This window comes from Corvus cornix, chromosome 1 (assembly GCF_000738735.6).
Source record: "Corvus cornix cornix isolate S_Up_H32 chromosome 1, ASM73873v5, whole genome shotgun sequence".
NCBI classification, from domain to species: domain Eukaryota; kingdom Metazoa; phylum Chordata; class Aves; order Passeriformes; family Corvidae; genus Corvus; species Corvus cornix.
In genome coordinates this window covers 37,814,699-37,842,239 of record NC_046332.1, presented here as the reverse complement: position 1 = coordinate 37,842,239, position 27,541 = coordinate 37,814,699, and the positions used below count along the sequence as shown (strand labels likewise).

Genomic DNA, 27,541 nt, shown 5'->3' with positions numbered 1-27,541 from the left:
CAAGCAAGAAGCATCAAAATTTTTGCCTTTCACCTTATGACACTGTAAAATGCATCCTTAATAAAACTAAATAACTATTGCATACCTTGCTTGCTCACGAAGTAATCTTTCTTTTTGCTGCTTCTGTTCTATCAGAGCTTTTCTGTGTCTTGTCTCTGCTCTTTGTTTCCTTTCCTCTGCTTGCTTTGCCAGAGCTTCTAAGTCAGGTTCCTTAACATTAAAATATTGTAATCACTTAATACAGAATTTTACTCACATCTCATAGTATCAGTATGATATTTCAAATTACATACTGCTGGTAAGAAGCACAAGCTCAAAACTACCTTCTACTGTATTAGGGTAAAAATACTCTAATAACTTTTCCTTCTCTGCCATCTTTATTTTCTTCTTCTCTGCCAACAACAGCAGCGAACCTGCCACATTTCTCAGCCAATTTAACCAAACATTGATGGAGAAATCTTAGCTTCCTCTGCATCAGTTTGATGAAAAAGATAATTTAAACACAGTTATATATACACCCTGTAGCAAATGCAGCCTCAACCGCATTGAAGAAGCGTGTTACTACCCTTCAGTCATTAACTGCAACAATCGCGTATCAACAGAAACATTTACGATTAGTTCTCTGTTCCTGTAACACTGGTTCCACAGTTTTCAGCAAACTCACCCATCCTGGCATTGGAACAGACTTTATAAAGAAGTTGATTTAATGACACTGATATATGGAAGAGCATTAATGCTATTTTACTTGGGTTTAAAGATCCTGACTAATTCAGGAAGAAAGCTACTCTGCAAAATCCACCTAAGAAATCTATGGCACCTTTGGCTGATTTCTGTAAACCTGGGTCAGAGTCAAACCTATAGAAAAATTCTACCCAGCAATCTTGATCTCTCAAACAGAGCCTACACAAGTTACAGAATTTTAAAGAAAATGAAACCAGTTTATAGGTGCAGAATTAAAAGTGACACCCATTTGCAATCCATGCAAAGGCCTCTGCAGCCCTTACCAAGGCTTTTGATGTCACTGGAGGGCTCAAGGGAAAAAAAATGTTAAGTGTATTTTCTTAACTGTAGAAAAGATCCATGGTAAAGAAAAAATTACTGTATTACTGGCATAACTGAGATAATGAGTCACTGTGTGCAATTTAGTCAAGTACAAACATACATGATCATACATGTATACAAGCTAATAGAAAGTAACTTCAAAGTCTGCCCAGCAAAAGATTTAGCAGATAGGCCCATAGACTATCCTGTGGGAAGATACCTGCAAAAAAGTACATAACCACTTCTAAAAAGTTTCCATTCTTAAAAAGTTGTCTATTTAGGTATCAGGACTCGAAAACCAGGAATGTCCAAAGAAAAACCAAACAAACAGCAATTTTGGTATTTCTAAAGCATCAAAAATTTCTCTGACAATATACGCTGGTATTGGCTGGGATAGAGTTTATTTTCTTCACAGTGGCTGGTGTGAGGCTGTGCTTTGGATGTGTGCTGAACACAGGGTTGATAATACAGAAATGTTTTTGTTATTGCTGAGCAGGGCTTACGCAGAGCCAAGGCCTTTTCTGCTTTTTGTGCTGCCACACTGGCAAGGATGCTGGGGGTGGCTGGGAGGAGACACAGCCAGGAGAAGCTACCCCAACTGCCCAAAGGGACGTTCCAGACCATATGACATCATGCTCACTACATAAAGTGGGGGAAAGAAGGAGGAAGTGGGAGATGTTTGGAGTGATGGTGTTTGTCTTCCCAAGGAACCATTAAACATGATGGGTCCCTGCTCTCCTGGAGATGGCTGAACACCGGCCTGCTCGTGGGAAGCTGTGATTTAATTCCTTGTTTTGCTTTGCTCTGTGTGTGTGCCTTTTGCTTTCCCTATTAAACTGTCTGTATCTCAACCCATGAATTTTCTGGCTTTTACCCTTCTGATTCTCTCCCCGATCCCACAGGTGAGAGAGTGAGCACGCAGCTGCCTGGTGCTTGGCTGCTGGCTGGGGTGAAACCATGACACAGTAACATTAAGCTCGCTTACATTCTCCTTGGCCTGTCGGTGACCCTCCCCAATCGCTCTTAAGCTTGAGAAATACAGTTCTTCCAGGGCTTTCATCTTCTCATCCTGTGCCTTCTGCCATTCAGCTCTCAGTGCCTCCTCTAACAGATGCAATTGTTCTTCTTTCCTCTGCTTTACCTTCTGCCTTATCTGGAAGGAGATATACTTCTGCTGCTCTCTGACCTGTAGAAACAGCATTCATGTTTTGTCAGCAATTCAAGAAAAAGCACAACACTTTTTGCAGCAAGACCTCCCACAACACAGTCTACCCTCCTTCCATCTTTCCATCTCATCTACAATTCCATTCATAATCTGTCCAGAAAATACTTTCAAGTTGCTGTTACCTTTTTCCAAAATTAATATATAAAATAATAAATTTAATCTTAATTAAATGCTTCAGGTAAAGTCCAAAAAGTGACATACAAGTGACAAACTGCAAAAACTGCTTGCAATAGCCTTCCCTCCAAAAATATAACACAATAATTTACGAAAGACTCCTATTACAATTCAACATGGTTTAAATAAAATCAACCACTATAGTGAAAACTAAGTAAATACACTTTATTATTTTCCACTTTGTATTTTAGGAACTCTGTTTTCACACAGAGGGTTGTCAAGCACTGGAACAAGCTGCCCAGGGAAGTGGTTGAGTCACCACCCCTTGAAAAGCTCAATAGACCTGTAGATGTGGCACTTAGGGACATGGTTTAGTGGTGGACTTGGCAGTGCTGGATTAATAGTTGGATGTGACGATCTCAAGGGTCTTTTCCAACCTAAAAAAATTCCACCATTCTACAATACTACTACCTTGAAATTTAGTTTTTACAGGATATAATCTTTTCAGTTACTTTTCTTCAATTATTTGTTACATCATCAAATGAAATACAACACATGGAAAAATACAGGCATACCTGTTGTAGCCTTAGTTTTCTTCTTCGTTCGTATTCTTCTTTCAGAAACATGGCTTCTTCATTGGGACTAAGCCTCAATTTCCCAGCTGTTGCAAGTTTCCTCTTCATCTTTGGATACGTTGAATAATCAACTTTTTTGAGAACAATGCAAAGAAAAAGAGAAATTTTGCATAAATGACAGTGACAAAACAGCTATAAAAACAGGATACTGCCATAACGTTGTCAAATCTATCATGGTATCTGCGTGTGAGAGTTACAACTGTTCATGTCATTCCCAACCGGAGGCTGGACTTAATAATCTCAGAAGTCTTTTCCAACCTTAACAACTCTAACTGTAATCAACAGCATTGGCTCTGTCACAATCACAAACAGAAATGCTTTTGAACTACTTTGAGCTATGTACCAAACACTGCAGTAGTATCACATTCACAGTCTGCTCTGTGGACCAGCCATGAATATTTGCAAAGTGAAGAGTGAACACCATTCCACCCTGGCAAGATTTAAAAACAAACCTACAAACTACTGAAAAGCACACCCCACAGTAAGGCAGACTGGTCACCCAGGTGATTTTTACTGAAATACTCTCATAACTGTTGTAGAGAAGACGTAAGATACAACAGCAAATTTGCTAATGTTTTTGGCTGCACTCCAAGGTTTTCTTCCTTACAGGCTCTGAAACTCTAGCAACAGCCTGAGTGCCAAGCGTTTCACTGGAAAGCTGGAACTGCTCACTAACGATTTTTTATTCAAGTTTTCTTAGGAAGACAAGTTTCAAACTATGTTTCCCTCGAGATTTTACTGTGGAACAAGAATCTTCCGGTTCTACAGACCACTTCCCATTTTCCTTCTAATTACGATTTTCATATGCACAAAAAAAAAAAGACTTCTTCCATCTAATATGTAGCCTAGTCTAAAATTCCCCTCCCCCCCATATTTTTACTGGGTCTTTAAATATTTATAACCCTGGAAATATTCGCACGAAAGAAGCAAGCAAAGACTTTCAAAAGCCACTGTTTAATTCTAAGAAACTAGTGAGCAATTCATATAGCACTAACAATTTAACCAACATGACACACCTGGAAACATTTATTTTCAGCATCATATATACTGGTCTTGGTATACTTAGCGACACAGTATCACAGGTAAAATAGCAAGACTATAAAGAAATCAGGTGAGGTGTAAAGCCGAAGATCCTTAAGATAGTTTTGGTACAGGGTTACTAAAGCAATGAATCCCAAGCTCTTTACAGTATTAAGAAGGACAGTAGCATCCTGGTTCCTGCCAGCCCTCGCTTAGTCACCCGATTAAATACAGAAGTTTATCACAAATTAAGTAGCAAATCACTACATTCTCTCTCTCACACACACACATTCCTAAAGAGAGGAAAAACGTGGGGGATGACCAATGCAAAGCCTAGATCTAAAGGAGAAGAGCCGAGGCAGAGATTGCAAACGCCGCGCTTGCCCGGGCTCAGCCGCAGGACAACGCGGGTGGTGCGAGGCGCCGAGGGCCCCGGGTCCGCCCGGGCCGCTCCCGCCAGCCACCGGGAGCCCCCGCCGGGCCGCACCTGGATCCACCCGCTGAGGAGCGACAGTGCGGAGGGAAGAGAAAGTAAAACAGCGGGGGAAGGGGATAAGGGAAGAAGAAGGGAAAGGGAAGGGGGGAAGCGAGCAGAGCCGCCCCACACGCACCCTCCACCGCCGCCTGGGCCCTCCCGGTCGCCGTGGCGCCAACGGCCACCGCCCCGCCACGTGACCCCGCGCCCACCACGAGCCGCCAATGGCGCATGCGCCCCCGCCCGCCCCCGCTGCCCGAGCCCCGCCCCTTCCCGCGGTGGCCAATGGGGGCTCGGGACGGCGGCGGGGGCGCGCGCGCCCAACATGAGATAGGCGCTGTGGGCGAAGGAGGCGTTTGCGCTCCGTGGCGCTCTCGCCCGTCCTTCTGTGCCCAGTCAGCCCCTTCCCGATGTCCGATCTAAGTGCGGACCGCCTAACGCGGCAATCTCAGGGTTCGTCACCACGGCTCCCTCTCAGCACTGCACCAGTAGCTCGCAGTCGGAGTTTCCGAGTGCTGCGTGGGAGGGGCACTGGTCAAGCTTGAAGCGCTGAGGGAGTGGAATAAAACGGAATCCTGCTAGTTCTGCCTCACTTCTATGCAGTTTCCCTGTTCAGCCCTCTCTTCGGTTGCGCTGTGTTAGTAGAAGGAGTATCATAGAATCATAAAATGGTTTGGCTTGGAGGGGGACATCGAAGATCATTTAGTTCCAACCCTATTCAGGCTATGGCAGTGCCCTTGTACTTGTAGTGCTGCTCTGCCTATCTTCTAGGCTTGCACATGGCTTCTACAAAGGGCAGATATGTGTTGCTGCCTTAACCTTGTAGCTAAATCTTTCCTTTATAAACCTAATTAACATCTGCTCCTTGTAAGTCTGATGCAATGCTTGCTTCTTTGCTGGTAGCATGTAGTGACAGGACATGGGGGGGAATGCATTTAAACTAAAAGAGAATAGGTTTGGATTAGATATTAGGATGAAGTTCTTTACTGTGAGGGCGGTGAGGCACTGGAATACGTTACCCAGAGAAGCTGTGGCTGCCCCAGCCCTGGAAGTTGGATTCCCCCAAGACCAGATTGGGTGGGGTTTTGAGGAACTTGGTCTAGCGGAAGGTGTCCCTACCCATTGCAGGGGGGTTAGAACCAGATGATCTTTAAGGTCCCATCCAGTCCAAACCATTCTACGAATCTATGATTCTTCCTCACACTTAGCCTCTCTTTCTAAAAGGGAGCATTTATCATACGTGTAAGATTTGCTGCAGCTGGGATTTGAAAGTGGAGTCATCAGATAGCCTTGATTTATGAGGAATGTAAATGTCATTTGTATTGAGGGAAACAATTCTGCCACACACAATTACAGATGAGGCAAGAGAGACTGTGTTAGACTGTTTCTTTGCATGGAGCATGTTTCCAAGAGTCTGAGCTGCTGCTACAAAAATGGAAGAAACATTCCCGACTTAAAGCAGACCAGGCACAAATGAGATAATCAATTGTCTTATGCTGAAACTTGAGTGCAATATATAGCTACTTTATTGGCAGTTTCTTAGAAAGGAAAAAACCATTTTATAGTAGAACTTAACTGCCATAGTAACCCATCATATTGTGCCCTCCAGGACTGAAACCAGAAGGGCTGAGATTACTTGGTAGAACTTAGCGGTTTGGTGCATGCCAATCAATGCATGGCTGCACAGGAAATAGACTAAAAAAATATAGATTTGCAAAAGAAAAGATATGAGCATAAGGAGAAAAGGTAACAGCAGTTTTATGTGCTTTCTTCCCTGCCTTCTGCATTTCACTGCTAAACTGCCTTCCTGTTCACAGACTTTTGCTTTCTGACAAGGGCCTGCAACTTACTGCAAACTGCTGACTGTAATAGCTGGTACCAAATTAATACCTGATTGTTCGTTAGACACACCGTTGTTTCACGGTATGCATATTGAATAAATTAGACTTAAGAAGTGCGCTTCCAAATGTGTTTTCCAGTATCCTTATCGGATTTTTTGTCCTTCAGCATTTTCATTATGGCAGTGCTCTCCTCAATAACATCACTTGTAAATAGCTTTATCCTGCAGGTCAACAGTAAAAAAAAAAAAAAATCAAGACAGTCTATTAAGAGAGTAATTGAGATTATGGATTTTAGAATCCACTACTTATAAAATGTGAAAGAGGTCAAGTATATGCTCCTCAATTATACTGGTGGATAAAAGGGATATTATGAAACCTACATGTGCTGGGTAAGAATTTTGTTTCAAGGGTGTTTTCTGTCATTGTCTTGCAGAATTATTTCTGCTACTGCTTAATTTATATACTTATACTGAAAACCAGGGTTTTTAATCCTGTAATGTTTTCTACTTTTTACTATACACATTTGAATTTTGGTATTACAGACCTACATTAATTCCTTCCCCCTGTGAAGTAGATGGTGTTCCTTTTATGAAAGGTGAATAGTGATGCAGCAGTGCTGGTGCATTTAGTCAGGGATCTATAAAACTGGAGGTACTGGCTCCCCTGAGCTTCAATTACTGGTCACATTTCTCCTGGGGAAAAGGAATTACACTTGCAGGAGTTATCTACAAAGTCCCAAGACAGCCAGTGGAAAATCTGAATTTCTTTTCAGGAACAGAATGCTTTTCATACATAAAAAATGTCTCAGAGTGAATCTACGTGAAAACACAGATTTGAAAGAAATCATTTTAGTTTCATGTGTTTGAAGTTGAAGAAGGGTTGTATGACTGTGAAGGCTGCTGATGAGTTGGCCTGCAGTGCATGGTAAGGGGCTCAAATCACAGTGCAGGCCTTGTGCTGTTCCAGAAAATGTCTTTTGAGAGCGAACTGTTTGTACTTCCCTATCACAGAAGATGTTTATTCCATCAGCAGATGAACCATTGCAAGAGATGTTGGCACAGGCACGTTGCCTCAGTGTGCTCTGTGGGGCTGTTTGGTCTGAATATGAGTTTCGTGAGGCTGGAGTTGACTTTGTGTGGCCTGAGAGAAAATATTCCTTGTCTCATAGGCAGGTCGAGTAGACCAGCATAAGCAACCTATATCTTTCACTGCCACACAGGAACACTTGCTCCTTTCTTCATTAGAAATTCCTCACAGTCCACTCATGTCTCTCAGTCGCACAAAGGAAAGATGACCTTGCAGGCTTTTCTGCATCTTTAGCAGGGAAGCCCTGGTATTAAAGGTTTTCTGAGATCTAGTAATGGAACAGTACAAACACCTGACAGCTCACCCTTGAGCAGGACTTGGCACCCTGCATGAATTAAGTATTCTCCTTGAAAAAACCTGAAGGAAGAACTTTTAAAAAAGTGTCACATTCAGACACTAAATCCCCCTGCCCTGAGTCCTCTAACACATCATTATACACTACAGCAGTTTTCTGCTTGTAGTCTCCTTCTTGCTGATAACTGAAGTATCAGAATGAAATGAGAATTTATCTCAGTCTGAATTGGCCTTTCTGTGCATTCAGTATTCCTCAATGTCACATACCACACTGTCATATAGTCTTAAACATTCCCCTATCGTTCATTTGGTTTCATGTGTGATTACCTCTCCCATGTGGTTTTTTTTTAGCACCTGGCACCTGATGTCTAATTACCGTGACCGCCAGGAACTGGCAGGATGTAGTTTTACAAATGTTTGTAATCCTCCAGTTCATACATTTTCAAAACTGCAAGGTGCTTTTATTAAATAGTTTGCAATAAGCGCATTCATGTGTAAGCTTTGCACAAAGACACGGAGTTTCCTAAGAAGGAAGAAGAGCTTATTTTTGAGGCTGACTAATCTACCATGGTCAGCCTGTGCAAGCACAGCCTATAATAGTTTCTGCCTGAGACTGATATGGAGATAAATTTTCTTGACAGATGTGTAAGAGTAGCTTTTGTTATTATACTCCATGTCATGTAATAGAAAGCTGCAAAGCTATGCTTTCCAGTACCAAAGCAACTGTATCCAGAGCTGTGCCTGTATAAAATCTCAAGGTGCAGATTCTGTCCAAAGAAAGATGCTGCAGTTTAAAAAAGAAAAGAAAAAAGAAGTGAAATATGAGGCATCAAAGGCTGTGTAGCTGGCAAAAGGATAATTACGTGTAACTAAATTAAATACAATGTACATCCTAAAATTATTGTTCTGGAAGGAAATGTAAATTCAGATGTGGTTTTAGATATATATGGTGGTGTCTTACAGACAAAAAAAAGGTGTGCTGTCCTATGACATTGATCCAGAAGCTCTTATTAGGGAACTCATTCTCTGTCACAAATGCTCCTGGGATTTCACCCAGCATCCTTAGCCCAGCTTAATGATTTGGATCTCTGGAAAACAACCAGCCTTGGGGTGGTAAGAGCAGCAACAAGTGACTAAGAACTTATTATTCATGCATAAACCACAGTGCTGCCTAAGGTCATTTTAAAATGGGCTCTCAAACAAATGCACTCCCGCAAAGCTTGAAGCCAACAGAACTGAGCCGGATTCAGGTTTTTACAGACAAAAAGGACCCTTGTGTACCTGTTGTATATCCTCAGAACCAGTCTGCCTAATTACTCAGCGATGCCAGCATGTGTAGACTTCTACAATGCAAACTTGGTGTGTGCACATTAATTTGCTAAAATTCTTGTAACCTGCATTCAGCCTTCTGAAATATATGGGAACCATACACAGAATTTTATCCAGTTCTTAAAATATGCATAGTAACTATGTGCACTAATAGGCCAATTATGCTCAGTCCAGTGAGTTTACAGCTGGTCTTTTCAAGCTTTTCTCAACTGCTGTGCCTTATCTTGTTTGGCTAACCTTCCTGAGTTTCTTCTTCTAATATCTACTTCTATTCAATTTCAGAAACTATATTGAACATTCCTTTCTTTATTGCAGGTAGTTTCAAGCAGAAAACTAGATTTTCTCACATTTTCTTTAAATAACAGATTCTACTCCAGCAAGATCTTTTAAATGGCTTAAAATTTTATCTTGTAGGAAAAGCCCTCCTTATGTGATGAAAAATGCTTTTTTAGTTTAGTCCTATGTTAGTAGTAAGCATTGTATTTTCAGCATGTAGTACAGATGAAAGGAGAAAACTAGGTTTTTTTCTAATTTTAAAATGATTACTTCTTCTCCACCCTAATTTGACTTGTTTTGTATTGTTTGTCTCCTCCATTTGATGGCTTATATTTATTACATTTTATACAGGAGGCATGGGAGTTTTCACAAGCTTCAGTTTCTCTCAGATGTGTGTCCAAATGCTGTGCCATAAACAAAGGAATTACTGCAATCCTGAAATTTATCCTGAAAAATAGCTTTAAGTCTATAAGTCTCCAAAGAAGAGGTTTAATTAAGGTTCTGGATAAAATCATGAAGAAGTAAATTGTCAGGACCTGCCAATATATTGACTAATTTGAGCATAGAATCTCAGAATTCTTTTTGGTGTCTTAATAGTTATTTATACATAAAGCAACTAAAAATGTGTGTTGGATACTCCCTTTCCTTAATGCTGGCTTCTGCTATCTCTCTGACAACTTACCTCTACAGTGGGTGACATCCAGGATATGATACAGGATGCAGGTCTCCTCTGGGGAATGTACATGTCATTATTCTTGGATATCTGTTATAACATCTTAATATTGTTTATGAAATACCAGCAAAAGTGTTCACAGTGTAAAAGAGTGGATCCTGGTTTGATCAAGACCTTCATGCTGTAAATCAAAGAGACTATATGATCAGACAGACTTGTGATACAGCACATTACACTTCTACTGCAAATTAACTTTGATGTTTTCTTTAGTAGAAAGAAACTGATTATATAGATGAAGTCATTAAAAGGCTTTATGGATGAAATATGTTTCAAAGAGAACCTTACAAAAGGAATGGGTGGTGAAGAAAAATTTACAAGAAGTGAGAATGAATTTGCACCAAGACAAGAAATTTGGAAAAGCTGCAGAGTGAACAAATGAGTTCAGAAGAAAGCAGTGAACATGGAGTAGTGATATACTGGTTCTTACTGCTCCCATTTTACTCTTTTCAACAGAAACTAATTTCTCTAAAGATATGGAGACATTTTCTGTCGTAATTTTGCTAAATATTATAGAAACCAAGGCAGGGTGAAAGAACAAATGGTCTTTAGTGATTGCAGAAGTAAACTTAGAGTCAAGTCTGCGAAAAACAAATGTGTAAGGGAGTTATTAGTGATTTAGATGGTGGTTTGGTAAACTGGAGTCTTGGCTTCTGTTTTCTACAAGATGAGAGATTTTTGTGCCTGTGATGCTGGCTTGGTAGTTTTGGGATGGATCGGATAAATGGAACTAAGTCCCAGAATCCTGATTCTGAAAAGCCTTGATAAGCTACTAAAGTCTAGAAGCTGTTAATATTTTTTAATCCTAAAGATCCATGAGCTTCTGGATTTGCTGATCTTTATATGCTCAAGCTCTTCTGATGCTGACAGGACTGAAAGGCTCAGAATCTAAACTTGAACAAGATTCAGGAATTGTCTTTTTTTATATATGGATATATGTACATCAACATCTAGTGTACTGAAAGGGTTTTTTTATGAGGATTCTGATATTTAGTAGATGTCTGAGACTGAAGTTGTATTTTCTGAAAATCATATCCCTACAGATCTGAGAGGTGCAATTCAAGATATATTCCTTTTCTCAGTATTTCCTATAAGGCAGCTGGACAGATGCACCTTTGACTTTACTTGGTTCCCTAAAGGTGTGCCCACATCTTTAGATCATACCTCGAGGTTCCAGCAAAGCCCACGTGGTATACCCACAAGTATGAGCCTACATCAGCTCTGAAATTGGAAGCATCTATTGAATCTAACCCTTTGTTTCAGATATTAAAGTAATACTGAAGTCAGTAAAGGGGACAGCAGCGGTAGCAGAGACAGACATAGGCAGCAATATCATTTACCCCAGTAATGTCCTTGGTAGAGCAAAACCACTTTTTTCCCACTGGTCCAATAAAATTGCCTCAATCTGCTTCTTTGGGTGATCAGTGCTCATCTGGAATTTTATCACTGTCCTTTTTAGAGGATAATTTAATTGTTTTACATTTATAGAGGAAAGGTAATAACCTTAGATTTACATAAAGCTAATTTCTTTCTTTGTGAGTGGGTTCTGCAGGATGTGAGCAATTAAGTTTCTGTGGGAGGATACAGGAAACATGATTAATGGATCAAAGAGACACTATCTAAGGGAAATGGGTATAATACCAAGGGAGATAATGCTCTTTTTCATAATAGTTATGCAAATATGCCAAATGTTGGAGAATTCAATTAATATTTGACAAATGGATTCTCTGTGATGCAGAGTAAACACATACTGGGGAAACAATAAAGCTCTATTGCACATTATCTGTTAACTTCCTCTCAAACAGGCTGGGTTGGCTGGTCAGGCATCTCATTCCAGTGCAGGTGGCAAGGAACAGCCAGGCACGAATCAGTGAAAGACACTGAGATTGCCTGGATGAAAAGGACTGACCGAGGTTGAATTCTTTGCATGCAAGGCCAATCCGTGCTTGTCAATGTGCTTAGGTCTGCTGCTCAGTCCTCTGCCAAAAGTTGTATTTTATTCCATGGAAATGAAGACTGGTCTAAGAATGAAGGAAACAGAATTAGACAATGTTTATGTTCTTGATTTTATTTCTATAAAAGCAACGCTAGTAGAAAAAACAATAATCAAGTGAAAACAGAATGCCTGAGCTACTGGAGAACACTGGACTGGGGCACAAAAAAGCTGAGCTTCAGTGACCAGTATAAAAGTAGGTTAATACTAGTGATACCTGAATCCTTCAGGTACTGTAGTGATGTGAGATGCACAAATATCTAGATTTACTGAAAACATAAGTTTCTTGTTTGCTTGCTAGCTTCCATACTGCATATGGTATTTTAATCTCTATTCCAAAATACTCAGTTCCTCTACTAAAGATTTAATAGGAGGTTTTGTTCTCAGAAATCCTGATCCAGAGAGGGAAGGCATTTGACAAGCATATTGAAGCATACTGTCAATTTCAGACAATACAGACTGGGCACTGAGTTAATGAAATGTGATGAGAGTTATGGAGGTAAAGTTTTAAGTATAGAACACAAGTTTGTGCTTTGGTTGCAACTGCCCTATAGCTGGTATCATGCCTTGCATCCATGAGGAATTCTAGGGACATGCCTTAAGTGGCTAAAGACAAGAAGTTTGGAAGAACACAAGAAATTAATCTTCAAAATCCCATGTTCGTCAAAAAACCTACTCTTGGAAATGGCACGCCCCTACTTGACTTGGAAGCTCTCTCAACGCTTCTAATGAGTGTTCTGTGTATTGCTCTTCTCTGTGAAAGTAGGTGCCTGCTTGGTGAAAACAGAAGTCCACCATGATGAAACCAGAAATGACTATATGAGCTGTAAACTTACATATATATCACATAAGGGGACTGTATTTTATTCAGTGTAAAGCATGACAGCCAAGTTACCCTTTACAGAAGTGATGCTGCTTTTGCTTCTTCAGTGCTGTTGCTTACTGGTCAAAGCAGTTAGGGCAGTGGAGATTTGGGGTTAATCCTCAGCCTGCAAATGCCCTGTCTCAGGCTAGAAAAGTCTCTTAGGGGCACATCCTGTGCCAAATGGGCTGCTGTGCATATAGGAATGAGACTGGAAAAAAAGCAGACAGGGCAGTGCCAGAGAGAAAGGTGAGGGGACCTGGAAGTTGAGCAAAGATTGAATTCTCTGCTGTGCTCTGAATGGTCATTGCATTTTACATTAGACAACCATAAGATGAAATTTCAAAACTAATGAATGAGTTGAGACTCCAGGTTAGGTTTGTCCTTCAGCCGTTCCATTCACCTGGAAAGGATGAGCCATGCTCAGTTAGGCCACTGCCGTGGTGGGAAGGCTCTGTTCTGCATGTTCTGAGCAGAAAGAAGCTCTAAGGTTCAGGAACAGAGGACTGCTCAGACACCTGTTATCCTGAGGATCTCATACTGGCAAACCACTAAGCCCTTGTGGTATTCTGGGCTACCCTGGAAAGTGTCTAATTATTTTCTCTGAGAATATGGATCTGGCATGCATAATTTAGTTATTTGAGTTCCCCTACTGATCCCAGACTTTGTGATGCATAAATAGGCACTCTGGATCTCATCCTCACATTATTTAGTTGTGCATTTTCCCTTCGCTTTTGACTGTAGGGGAGGATATGTGTCCTATTTTCTACTTGCAAGGCATGTGTTCATTCATTTTGATTCACTATGGTCAAGTTACAAGATCTTAAAAATAACCTAATCTCTTCTACTAAGCCATCTGTTTAAATCAGAGATAATAAATTTTAATAAACATCGATATTTTCCCAAGTTTACGATTTCTTTTAACATGCAATTTTGCTGTGATCTTTGAGTTACTGCCTCTAATAGATGACTTCCCTGTTGTCAGGGCTGATTCTATCTTGAAGTGTATTAATTTTAGTTAAATGTATCTTGGCAGACATCCACCACAGGAATCAGTGCTGAACACCACTGAGTATGCTTCTAATTGGACATAAAACTCAGAGATTTTTTTCATATGATTCTTTGCTATACAGTGTGTGCAATTAGATTCAATGAGCACATTATCAGGACAAGTTGGCCAAACCAGTGCTATTGTTAATTTATAGAGGTTACAGAAGAAGTTACTTGATTCTTTTCTTTTCTAAATTAAAACTGTATAGGAAATATTGTTGCTGCTTTTCCTTTTAGCATGTGAATATACAAAAACCTAATTTTGGAAATAAAATGTTTTCTCAGTGTGTGATTTCCCATGATTGTTGTAGAATTTTTTTTTTCCTTGCAAACATTTTAGCAACAAAGGTAAGTCTAGCATGTTCTTATGTCACATTAATAAACCCAAGCTGTGTATCATGACAACTGAGGAACCAGTAGCAGCGTGGCTCTCATAGCATGAATTGAGTATGGGAGCATGAATTGAACAAGCCAGCTTGAAATCCTGTGTAAACACTTGGCAGCTGGTGCCCAAGCCACTCTAACTACTCTGCCAGCTCAAGAGTTCCGTGTAAAAATATTCTTGGTTAATACAGAACTGGTTAACAATGTTTTTCTCTGGAAAAATTATCTCACTGGACATGTGGCTAAGACACAAGGAAGCTTTAACCATTACTGTCTGTTTTCACTAGTCCTTGCAGTCTGAACAGAAACCTGAGCTGGTCCATGCTGCAAAGCTGTGTCCTACAGACCTGATTCAAGAGACCACAGGTGAACCCCTGGAAAGATTAGAACATGAGAGCTGTTCAATCAGCCTCCTCATCATTGCAGCACTAGTAGAGGCAATAACAAAAGCAGACTGGCAAGTTGTTAGCTGAAAGTGCAATGGAAAACATCAGTGTTAACACACTGTTGAGAAGAGTGGCACCTGAAAAAATCCAGGAGAGCCCAACACTTGAGTTGGTCATTCATAAGGAAGAGCTCTGATGCTATTTTATGTGGTATCCTTCTGTCCTCTACCTTTAATCTAATGTCAGTGGATAGATGATGGGAGCTGGCAGGCCAGGTTTCTCTTTCCATATGAGAAACTGGTTATGGGAGCAGCTCTGTGGGATGGCTGCTGTTGGAAATGTGACCCCCACTCTTGCTCTTTTCTTCCCTGCACTCAGCTTCATGGCTTCCTTCACCTCTTTCATCAGCTCTTCTGGTTAGGCAAGGCACTTGCCCCAGGGCCATCACTTTCCATATCCGCAAAATGGGAATAACACACCCATTTTTGAAAAATGCATTGAGAATTACCAGCATGAACCTCAGAACAGGAGTGGAAATTTTTGCTATTGCAGTTTTACATGCTTCTACTTGCTTTGTGACAGTGTCCCATGAGTGCTTCATAAATTCTGAGTTGCTAGGAATTACAGTCATGTTTCTGTTTGCATTGGATAGACAGGTACCAAGGCTTTCATGCCTGGTATCATTGCTGCTTCTTAAAAAGACACTTCTCATTTATATACAGAAATAATGAGACAGAAAAATATTAAAAGGATTGCCTGAAAGCTGCAGATCACTTCTGGCAGTAATTATTTATCTGTCCCCCATTTTGTCTGTGTATATTTTATTCTCTCTCAGTCTATATATAACAACAAATTACTTATCAGAATCAAAGCTGCTTATTTTAAGCTTATAACACTGAACTGGTACACAAGCAAGCTGCATAGTGTAGGACATATGCACATGCTACGCTTGGTAGTCTTTTGGTGTTAATTTATTTACATGCATCTGGTTGCTTTCCTAATAGAATGGATCAGTCTTCCCTCCCAAATGAAAGAGATAATGGGAAAAGGGGTTGAGATGTTGTAATGAAAGCCAGTATATCAGGACGTCTCTTTAGCAGAGTGGGTTAAGCATGAGTACCTTGTGTGCTGTTTCTTTCACCTGTACGGTACAAATTCTGCACTAACAATTAATTAGCATTTTACAGAGTCAACATTAACTAAATATCCTTGACATATTCCCCAAGAGAGGATAACGTCATTAACCTCTTTTATGGATAAGGAAACAATATTGAATTAGCATTTTAACTCCATTGACTTCTGTGGAGTTATTCCAGATTTACACCAGTAGAAATAACACTAACTTTAGTCCTTGATATAAAAAGTCATTTGTTCATGGTTATCTAGTCACAAAGCTGCACACTCAGGATGAGTAACTGAAGACATCCACGTTTCCTTTGCTGTTATAATAAGATTTTCTGCTGATACAGCATCTATAAACCTTTATCTAGGATATTTTAAAAAACCAAACACACACCACCACTGAATCTTACATTTTTCTCCTACTTGTGTCTAGAAATAATTGTTGTGTCTAGAAAGACCTGCATCCTATGAAAATAAATGAACAACGATAATTTTTTTTATAAACTTCTACTTGCCCAGAAATGTGAATGTTTTTTCTGAGTAAATTTAACAACAGAAAAGAATAATGGGCTTCCAAAAACTGCCAATGAGCAAAGGATGTAAGTTAAAGGTCTTTTTTATGCAAATACTTCATTATATTTTGGGGGATTTCTTATTCTCTCTCTCTCTCTCTTTATATTTTTAATTGAAAGCAAAAGAACAATGGGACATCAGTTACTTCAATTTACTTATGAATATCCAGAATTCACTTTCAACTTCTAGAGTGCCATTTGAGGTCTGGAGTAATGTGGGAGTCTGCTGACTTCTCTAGACAGAATGCTCTGCAGAAATTAGGGGTCGACACTATTTCTGATAAAACAGAAAATTTTTTTGCAACCCATGTGTTCACTCCCAAATAACTGGTGGCAACAGCATTATTTCTGAGGTGGTATAACTTGAAAACGCTTAGAAATACAACTTTCATGTCTCCAGTTAAATTAATTCTAATGTATTAATTATAAAAATACTTATCTCTCATTTATAATAGACTTGCTGCAAGTGTGGGAATTAGAGCTGAAATTCAGCCTTACACAGAGGATCACTACCAAGCTTCTTCCCTAAGCCCCATTCAGTACAAGGTTAAAGTCCCACTCATTAATCTCCTGTCCTGGATTGGCCCTTACGCACTGGCCAGTGTGTCTGTATCACATCTCAGTGCTACCCTGAGAATTCAAACTCCTCTTGAAACCAGGTTAGGAGGTTACTGGACCTAAATCTTGAGTATTCCAGATGAAATAGTATCACAGCAAATATTGTCCCAATCTCCTACACCTCACTATTTATGCAGAATTTTTTTGACAACAAAGACAGCTGGGAGCTTGAAACAGCTCCAGGATAAAGTAGTTCTCCCAGTTCAGAAACAAGAATTATCAATGTCCCCTCTCTTCAGAAAGTCTCATGGCTGCCATGCTCTTCCACTGATTTTCTTTTTGGACTTGGACAGAGCAAACAAGGACTGCTCCAACTCCTTCTGTAGCCAATGGAAACAATTCAGGTTGACTTCAGTCAGATTGGTTCAGGCCCTTAATCTCCCTGAATGTACTGGAATTTGAACAAGCAACAAATACTGATACTACCAGAGAAAACAAGGATGACATGACTATATTTCCAAACAAAAGAGATTTACAGGACAGTTGGAATTACAGCACATTTATTTTCTTTAAAGTTAATGAGTGGCATGATCCAATAATAGTTGTATCTTATGCTTTTCATAAAGATCTCAAGGCATTTCATAATCAATTAACAGCTCAAGCACATCATCATTACAGAACATTTTGCAATAAACTATTAGGAATTAATGTAGACTGAGCTTTCCATCATCACTAAACAAACCGCTACACAGCTAGGATCCATGCCAAGCAGGCTTTGAATTTTTTTAATGAAGATTATACATTCCCTGCAAGCATAGGATAAGTCCCTGTGCCAGGACTTTCTATTTGCCTCCTCCCCACCACCTGCAAATTTTTTTGTTTAACCATTTCTCTGTACTTTGGTGAGATTAACAGAATCCAGTGCTCTGTGCTGCATTAACTTCAATTCAGATATTTAGGACAAGATGGTTCATAGTAAATGCAATAGGAAGGAGTTATACTCCTGGATTGAAAATCAGTCCCTACAGCGATTTCATGTATTTCCGAAGTATTCCTTAACAAATCTGTGGGTAAAAATTCCAAATAAACTTTTGTTACCTCCTCACAAGTCTTGCTACTCCTATTTTTTCTGTTTAATAATTCTGGACATATCCCTACCTCCTCAGATTAAACATAGTGAAGAGGGAGACAGCACCTATGTAGGTTTTTCCAAGCTGTTGTCAGACCTAGAAATTAACTGCCTGGCCCTCACAGGTATTTTAGGGCAGCAGTAATGCAATTAGGCTCTTTATATTCCAGAGCTAATGTTTGGATCTAAAATTCAAGCTTGCACCTTAAACAGCTCCCTCGCCTGGGATGAGCAGGCTATTCCTTCTCCACCTGAAGTACTCTGCTTCCCCCACTGATCTGCCCAGCAACAGTTTGTCCCTTCGTATCTGCTGCAACAGTCTCGTGTAAGCATCGTGCTCTGAGATCAGCTGCAGCAATTTATGGTATGATTTACAAGGGAAAAAAAAAAAAAGCTGCTTCTTCAAAGATTCAACTCTTCAGACATCTGACTTTTGGCCCCCACCTGACAGCATCACACAGGGTGTAACTTCTAAGCTGTTTAAGCGAGACATGTTTTTGTTTCACAAAGACAGCACACAGTCTATGATTAATCTTTTGCATGAGAGACATGGCAGTTTCCCCACTGTTATGCAAGACAATATGGTTTGATTGCTTCTGCCTCCTGTCAAGCCTCCAACTGGAAATGTGTATTACGAAATGAAGTACAGTAAAACAGATAAGAACATACTGAGGCAGTTAAAACAGTCCTGGAGTAATTAAGGATCTGTATCTGTACTAGAAACAAAATAAGCCCGCTGTTTGGTTTGATTAACACTGCAGGATTGTAAGGCTACCAGTGACACATCTCCATATGAAGTAGATGTGAGAGTCCAAGAGTTGTCCCAGTGGGAAGATGTGAGAGTCGAAGAGATGTACAAATTAGAAGATGAGAGATACCAAGAGCTGTCCCAGTGTGTAGGTAAGAGATCCCAAGAACTGCCCTAATGGGGAGATGTGAGAGTCCAAGAGCTGTCCCAAAGGGAAGTCAGCAGACCAGAGGCTACAATTCTGGAAGTACAGGGGTTGCACACTGCAGGTTCCAGCCAGTTCCAGCCAGTTCCAGCTGATTCCAGCCTGTTCTGCTCTTGTCGAGTGTGGCCCTTTGTGATAGAGGAGTGGCCCAGTCACTCCATTACATCCCAACTTCACAACAGTGTCCTGCACACTCACAGGCTGTAACAGTGCCCTGCACACTTGCACACTGCCCTAAAAGCAGGAAAGTTTGACAGTAAAAGGTGCACACTGGGAATATTTGATTTATTTAAGGGTTTTAAAGAAAATTTCTCCCCCGAGCAGAAACAGGAAGAGAAAACTGTTCTTGCAGCAGCTATAGCAGCAAGTTATATAGTGACAGGTCACTATATTTTTACTAATATGTATTGGATTGTTATTAGGCACTTAGAGCTGTGGCAAATGCAGCAACAACAAAGACTGAATGCTAGCAGCAGAAAAAATCTAGCAGCAACTGACTATATAAAACATGAGGAATTCCTCCTGTGCATGGCACATTAAAAGAAAAAGCCAAGAGCTCATTGTTTCCCTGCACCAAAAAAGATTACGTGCTGCCTAGAAGAGCAGTACTGAACTGCGACTTGTTCTTATTTATAGTGTATCATGCAACCCGATAAAAAAAATCAAACCAAACAACCTGCTCTGTTCCAGATGGCTCAGAACACAAGCAATGGAGTGAAACTTCCAGGCATCTGATCCATCAGTTCTGTTCTTTTGCCCTCAGCACCCTGTAACCTTATAGGGATTGGTCCCCTTCTGTGTTCAGCTGCACTTTTTACTCTCAAAAAGAGTCATTATTTCCTGAGTCTTTTGCAAATAATGGTTCCTCTTCTTTGGAGAAGAAATGCAGTATGTGCAGAACTGTTAAATTATACCCATAGCTGTGCAGTCTATGCAGTATATGTGAAAAATCGGGAAAGGGTGGAAAGGTGGAAGCATAGAGTCCCATTGGCTTCAAATGGGATACATGACAATAAAGGGGAAAAAACCCCTTCAAGAAGATCAAGGAAAAATGATTGAAACTATTCTCTCCAAAAGATATACTCCTCTCTTTCTTTTCCCTCCTGCTAATCATGCCTTGTCCTGTATGCAGCCTCATCTCTCTTTCCAATGAGGGAGATACTCATGCAGCTCAAACTGAGAGTATTCTTACGATGTCTCCCAAAGTGAATGTATCAATTGACCCAACTTATCATCTGGAGATGGCTGTGCATGAGCCAGCCCCAGCTTTCTGAGCTGTCAGCTGAGTGATGCTCATTGCTGACAAGCTCGGCAAAGCCAGCCCGTTCCCAGTGGTCAGCTGCAGAGTGATGGAGCCGATGCAGACTTCCAGCAGTAGCTTTCCCAAAGAGCTGCTGCTTCATTCCCCTTGTGCCACAGCAAATGTGGGGGCTGCTCTACCCTCATTCCTTCTGCTTGATCAAAAACCAAACCACTGCAGCCATTATTTCTAAATAATGGCTAACTCCAAAGGAAGGCATACTAGTACCAGCCGTGATCTTGTGACCAGTGTACTGCTACCAAACTGCTTTGGATTAGGTTCAAGGCTGAGCTCTTCTGGGCCTGCTGGATGCTCCTGATAAGTGTTTTTACTAACAACTCACTGATAAGGATTCGAGTTTGAATGCAGCCCAGGACAGAAGTGCCCCAGTTACTTCACTTGTCTTAAAGGTTTAAGCTTGTTTTCCTATGGAAGTGCCATAATGTCAAAGTTACAGAGCACTCTGAATGTCTGTCCCACCATCTCTGCTGAAGCTGTTCCCCTCTATGTAGAATAATTGATATTTACAGGGACCTGAGAGAGCATGACTTGTGATTAAGGGGGGGACTAGAGAGGGAGCGGGGTTTCTTGTCTGTTCTCCAGGGAGTATATGAGCTTTAATTTACTAATTATGCTATGGAAAATTTAGGATGAATGCTAAGCAGACAATGCACAATGACACACACTTAAATTTGCCCATAACACTACGTGGAGATGAACAGCTGTGGCAGAGGAGCATCTTTACCACTCACTTCTCCTATGTAGATCACAATTGGATTCCAGTGCCTTTTGAAGGGATTTCAAACTGTGATCAGTGAGACAATCTGGGATAATCCACAATTTTGCAGGATCAAGTGCAACCCAAACAGGTGTAGTGCAGTGGAGCAACTTCTCTAACTACAAGTAAAGGGGAAGAACCAACATCTTCATGCTCCTTGGATGCATGTTCCATTGTTCCTGGGCAACAATGTCAGGATATGTTAAACTTCAGTAGGTTTCTAAGATGAAGTGAAACCTATTTAAAGTTGTTGGGGTGTTTTTTTTAGTGAGCTTAGCACTTAACACTTGGCAAAAAGAATTAATCCAGTCTCCAGAAACGAGAAGATTCCCATTGATTTCAGAGGGTCACAGATATAACTCCAAACCAACAATCGTAATTTTTAAGAATTGTTGATAAACTAGACTAGTCACACTTTTTAACATATTGTTTGGAAAGCACCCTTTCTACAGAAGTGGGGGGTTATGTGAAATTATCAATGTCAAAACAATTTCTATTAGTAAATAGTAAAAACCTTCCTCTTTCCATATTCTCCAAATTAGAAATGTTTAACCTCAAAATAGTTTGCCATTTAGTGATGAAACTCATATAAAAAAATTAAATCAAAACAAAACATTTGGAATAGAGTAAGGTAAAACATGAGAAGTCATCTAGAAATTTTTTTTAATTTAAAAATTTAGTAGAGACAATTTTCACCCCACTCACCTCCCTGCCCCTTGAAACCTTTGTTCCACTTGGAATAAGGAAAACTTCTGTCCCACTGGGAATAAGAAAAGTTTATTTCACAGGCGTAAAAAAATATTTACTAGCTGTACCAAATAACCTACTGTGTCTCAGAGCTGTAAATATAGTTTGCAAATCTTGCATCTGTTTTTTGTTTACAGTGAGGGTAAGAAATCTGTGTAGGTAAGTCAGGTTTTCCATGACAACAGTGTGTACTTCTACATTTCTAGCTACTGGTGGTTCTTGAAAACACAAGAATAAAAGCAGAAAGAAAGAAAACCTTGAAAAAAACAATCCAGCAAGACTCTCAAAAGACAGAATTAGGTAATAATTAGGTAATGTATTGAGTAACTGAGCTTGTTCAAGTAGGTAATTGTATTAGCATTGACTCAGTGTAACCATCTCTCTTTCATAAATGAATGCTTTGCATGACTGGTTTTCTGTGCGTATAAATGCATTGGATTTTTTCTTGTTACTGAATTTTACAGGAAAAAAACCCAGCTACATAGATGGAGGTGAAGAGAACTAATCTCTAATATTTTGTATGAGAGGAAGTATCAAACATACGTAGCAGTGAATCCAAAAGTGACTAGAGATTATATAATACCTGCTAGGGTGTATAATCATGTTTATCTCCACTGGGAAAAGATCCAAAGCCAGAACTCCCAATCTGAAGCCATCAGGAATGAACTATTTCAAATACCCCCACCCCTGACTGTGGGCTTCTGTGTGGGTCCAGTTTCAAAATAGAATTTCATGCCCACCCCAGCTTGGTGAGATTGCTCCTGTAGTCCCTCATGCTGAGTAGCACCTACTCATGGAAGTTACTAGACTGAAGAAGAAGGGGATAAGAGTATCTCCCCTCTTCACTTCTCGCAACACTGAAAAAAAAAAGAAAAAAAAAAAAAAAGAAGTGCAATATATATCTTTGCATTACAAGTACAGAACCTTGAGGGCAACAAAAAAGAAAAGTTATGAATTTGGCCTTTGGGATCCAAGTAACTGAATTATTAAGAATGTCCACAGATACAATATTAGATATTATATTCATGGATACAATGTGGAGAAAGACTTTGGAATTGAGCCCAGAAAGAACTGCTGATACAAGACAGTTCCTTATGCTTCTCCTAAAATCCCCAAGTCTGATATTAATAAATAAAAGGGGTTTGGGGCTGGAATTAAACCTGCATAGTTTTATGAGGAACAGGTCTTTACTGCCTAGTTCAATCTGCATGGCAGTATAACTCTCAGACTCGGCGCAAGCTTTCAAGAAATGTGGTAGTTGGGAAAGTCTCTACAGTCAAGTTACAAACTTCTTTTCAGTGGCAGGTCAACAGGAACCAAACATTCTCTTTTTATCATGTATGAAAATGTTTTATAGTGACATCATCAGTGATATTAGTGGAACCCATCTGCAGCCAGAATCTATTCCACTCCTCCACCCAAGTGTAAGTATAAACCTCCAACCCCTCCTTTCTGACAGAAACATATAAATTCACCTATGACTGATCTCTCTTCCTTAGGCCAAAGCAGGGTTGTGAACAAGACATTCCAGCCAGCCAGTGTGAAATCTTCACCCTCTCTAGCCACCAGTCCATGCTATCCAGCATCTCACTTTTGATGGGTTTGGTGAAGGAAAAGATAGATAAAACCACATCTGGCCAGTTTTGCCCAGGCAAGTGAGAGGGCGAGGAAGAGAAAACTTCCTAATCACTTCACGAAATCATCTGAAGTCCTGAGAGATGAAATTTAATTACACATATTAGTGTAATGCAGAACTATAAGTACTATTAGCAAAGTAAGGACTATGAGCACAATTCTGCTCACTATGCCATGATCCACAAAGAAAGGAAACTCTTCGCGGATTCATGGTTCCTGAAATCAAAAGGAGCTACAATGTTTCCAGCCCATAATCTCAGTACAGGGGCTGTAAATTTCTTATAGATGATTTAAGCATATTTTGTAAAAAAGATATCAACTCTTACTTTGAAAAAAGCAAAGTACAGTGATCCACCCCTTCCTTGTGAAAGCACCCTACTGTTTAATTATTCCCACAGATTGCACTTTATTTCAAGGTTGAATCTATCCCACTCTGCTTTTGCAATGTCATCAAATGTGAAGGCCCATCACAAAGAATTATAGTGACATACATTTATGTCAAAAAAGCACAGAACCCACCTTTACACTAAACTTGCTAAGCACAAAGCTGCATAATCGTGGTATGTGATTTTCTTATGTTATCTGGAGATACCCACACTCCCTTTAATTGTATTATTTTACTTCCAGAGTCACTGTAAGGTGATCAACAAGGAAGCAGGAGGAAGCAGAGGGCTCTGTTATGTGCCAGAGAGAATGAAGGGCAGGCTGTAAACAATATCTATGTGCCAAATGCTACTGAATCTTTCAACAGATCATTGAGCAGCCAACAGCTCTGGTTTGGAAATACACTGATTGTTTAGGGAAAAGTCCACAACCAAACCGGTCCTTTGGATATCTGTCTGCTATGATTTTGGAAAAACACAAAATAGCTCACAGCATTAGTACATTTATATACATAAGGGAAGTAAATTATCTGCTGGAATTCATGGAGATGCACATTAACTTTAAAAACTAAAGCTTTTTACACAGAAGTTCCTCCAAAACATTTTGTCCTCTAACATCAACAGCAACAGAAGAAGCTGATGGCTGGTGTGAGAATCTTAATTGAAGTGACAGCAAGACTTTGCCAGTTAAGTATATTTTTATGTCAAGAAGAAAAAATAGAAAATGTCAAGCTATACCTAAAAGTAACTACAAGCATGTAAGCTAATAAAATTAGTTTGCACTTCATTCTTTAAAAGTCTCAGCTCTTCCTGTAAATAGTCAACTTCCTTCGATTCCTAAAAGATCAATAAGAGTTGAAAGCATTTAGTAACTCGCAGGAAGTTGCTCAGCACTGCGCCATGGTGTTTAAAGTGCAGAGTTTGAGAGTCTGGCTGGTATGACAGGTTCTTCAGAGAGAGACATCTTCAAACAAAGAAGATCCTTTCTCAAGCGTAAGTCTTCGGGGATTCACTGTAAGTCACATAGCTGTTAACACATTCAGGTTGACTGAATGTGAGAATGTTATATGTAGACATCAACTTTCAAAATGGTTGTGATTGAGAGAGCTGCAGGTGTTGCTTTTGTAAATTTCATAGAGTTCAGTGCCAAAAGAGGACACAGCGTGAAAAATTATAAGCAGATCAACTAAAGCATTTTTTTCAATAGAATGTACAGAAGAAAGCCTTGTCACCATCTGTGACTTATCTCTCCACTTCTGTAAAACATGGTACAGATGTAACTGTCTAGTCTGACTTTTAGTCACAATATTTAGCTACCTGAAAGATAAAGTATAATGAGACACTATCTATTTCTCCTTGTTCAGTCTTCCCAGTTTTGGAACTGTGAGCCTTTGAAAACAGATGACATACTCAATTACTATCAAGTAAATTTTTTATCTGTCATTTTATCACTTGTGACAGTGGATGAAATGTAAAAAGACTAAACTTGCACTACAGAATTAGCCTGCAAAATATACTGGCGTGTATCCAACACACAAAATATAAATTATATCTCAGAAGTTTCTGAAAAATTTTTATGGTTTTCAGGTAAGATCAGCCTGTTCTGGTGATGACACATTTCTGTAATGTCTTTCAGAACGTTACATATCATGTTCTGCTTAAAAAGGAATTTTGAAGTCCAAGAGTTCTGCTGTGATCTGGAGTACTAGGGAAAAAGATAGTGTCTTAGCGTGTGTTAGTCTTAGCTTCAAATGTTTATAGATCAGATTTTCTCCTTTTATAAATCAATATAATTCAATGGAGCTATGCCAAGTTAACACCAGCAGATGAATTTAGTCTTTTGTTTTCTATCAAAACTCACATCTGCTTCTAAAGGTTATTTTAGGCTTTACGCTGGGCAAACTGTTGTGACTGTGAAAGTGTTATTCAGGTTTCAGAAAAAGGAGTTCTTCAGGATGGTGACACTGCAAACCAGCTTCTTCTACCTTGTCAGTATGACCCAGCTGTCTGTTTGAAGAGCTTTTTCCATAATTTGTAAAGTCAGAAGAAAGCACTGTTGATCATTTACTTTGGCTTTCTGTACGTATAGAAGTCATCATAATTTCTGGGCCCAAATCAGGAAAGCATCCTGTCTCAATTTAGACATTATTAATACTGACAATTTTTCAGGATGTATATTACTTTCCCTATTTATTTGCTTTCATGCTTTTAATCTCAGTGTGAAAATGTTGAGCTTTACCTTTAGTTGAACAGTCTATTCCTAGGATCTCATTCCATACATGGTTACTTCCAGTCCACAGCTGCTCTGCTCCTTAAAGCACCTCTTTGATATGCTTGTTCTAACACAGACTGAGCTCCAAAGATCTCCTCTCCAGAGGAGAGGGAGCATTATAGTCTCCGAGACAGTTCAGTGAGTGACATCTGTCATGAAGCAATCACTGAAACCACAGACTAAAGCCATGTGGATTTTTCATTTTTCTAAGACTACCAAACTACTTTCTAGTAATAACTAATGGTCACTTGTGTTCTGAGGTAGATGCTGAGCTAGAAAAGAAGGCATTCATTACCCATCACCTCAGGTACCACTGTTACCAGGACATAAAAATTTCTTATCTTTCAGTACTGAGATTACTCAGTTTGTCTTTGACTTCAGTGGCAACAGAGAAATATCATAAGATGGAATTAATCTCACCCTGCTTTAAATGTCTAAATCTGATCTACTTCTTATGTGCTTTTTATAGACAGAAAAAAATAAATAGGCACTTTCATGGCACCTCTGTCCCACACAAAGCTTGACAGATCTGAGTGTTAGAGGTAACTGTGAGATTTCCGTGTTGAATCTCATGAGAGAAAGAAGACTCCAATGATAACATTTAGGGGAAGTCTCACAGGAGATTGATATGAACAGAAAATACAGAAAACAAGAATGCAGAGTATATCTAAAGCAAGTGTGGAACCAAAAAGAAGTCAGAAAGGCAAAGGAGTTCTTGGAAGGCAAAGACACCAGCAAAACCCAGGGGTGCAGCAGCACAGAAGTGGAAAGTATCTGTGCTGTGGCTCTGCCACTCGTTGGAGAAAAAGTCCAAAACTGCCAGAGACTGTAAAAATCACAAATCCAAAGAGTCTTGGCAAACAATGTTTGTTTCTTACTGTCACAACATATTTTGCCAATTGGGAAGGATATAATCTGTAAGGTTTTTCCACTGTAAGTTCTCACAGAAGGAAATAATATTCAAGCGAAAGGGCCCTGTAAATCTACAGGTATATGAACCCATTCAATTATATTTTGTATCTGAATTTGTAAGGAACACCACAGTTACTGCACTTCAGTTGCACTTTATGTGTGATTTTTTTTCTTGTTCTCTCCATACATGCACGTATGTAAAACCGTAAGTATTTATTAAAAGACTAAGCTGCTACTGTCACAGAAGTAGGATACAACAAAAGGACAAAATACTGAATTTGGCAATAGCACTTCCCATGCTTTTGCAGTACTGCATAAAATAAATCTATAAATTCTGAGCAGGTTTAGGGGGAGATTACTGCACACTGATAGCTCAAACTGAAGAGATTTTTTTTTTTTCTACCTTAAGAATAAATAACAAAGATTATAATCCTGACAG

At 39.7% G+C, this 27,541-nt stretch overlaps 1 protein-coding gene across 10 annotated transcripts in view; it reads right to left on the bottom strand.

Moving 5' to 3' along the window:
* CEP295 (centrosomal protein 295) overlaps positions 1 to 27,541 on the bottom strand; it is a 67,152-nt gene that overhangs the window by 37,817 nt on the left and 1,794 nt on the right. For 2 of the 10 annotated variants that reach the window (XM_010400643.3, XM_010400641.3), the window contains exons 1-4: positions 4,032 to 4,446; positions 2,956 to 3,086; positions 2,027 to 2,227; positions 86 to 210 (exon numbers count right to left, since the gene is read on the bottom strand). In XM_010400643.3, the coding sequence (XP_010398945.2) occupies positions 86 to 210; positions 2,027 to 2,227; positions 2,956 to 3,086; positions 4,032 to 4,041 (467 nt within the window). In that variant the 5' untranslated portion in view covers positions 4,042 to 4,446. Of the gene's footprint in view, positions 1 to 85; positions 211 to 2,026; positions 2,228 to 2,955; positions 3,087 to 4,031; positions 4,506 to 4,646; positions 4,722 to 27,541 lie in introns of those variants that run through there. The other 8 variants (XM_039563287.1, XM_010400645.3, XM_019286427.2 and 5 more) reach the window with 8 other exon arrangements.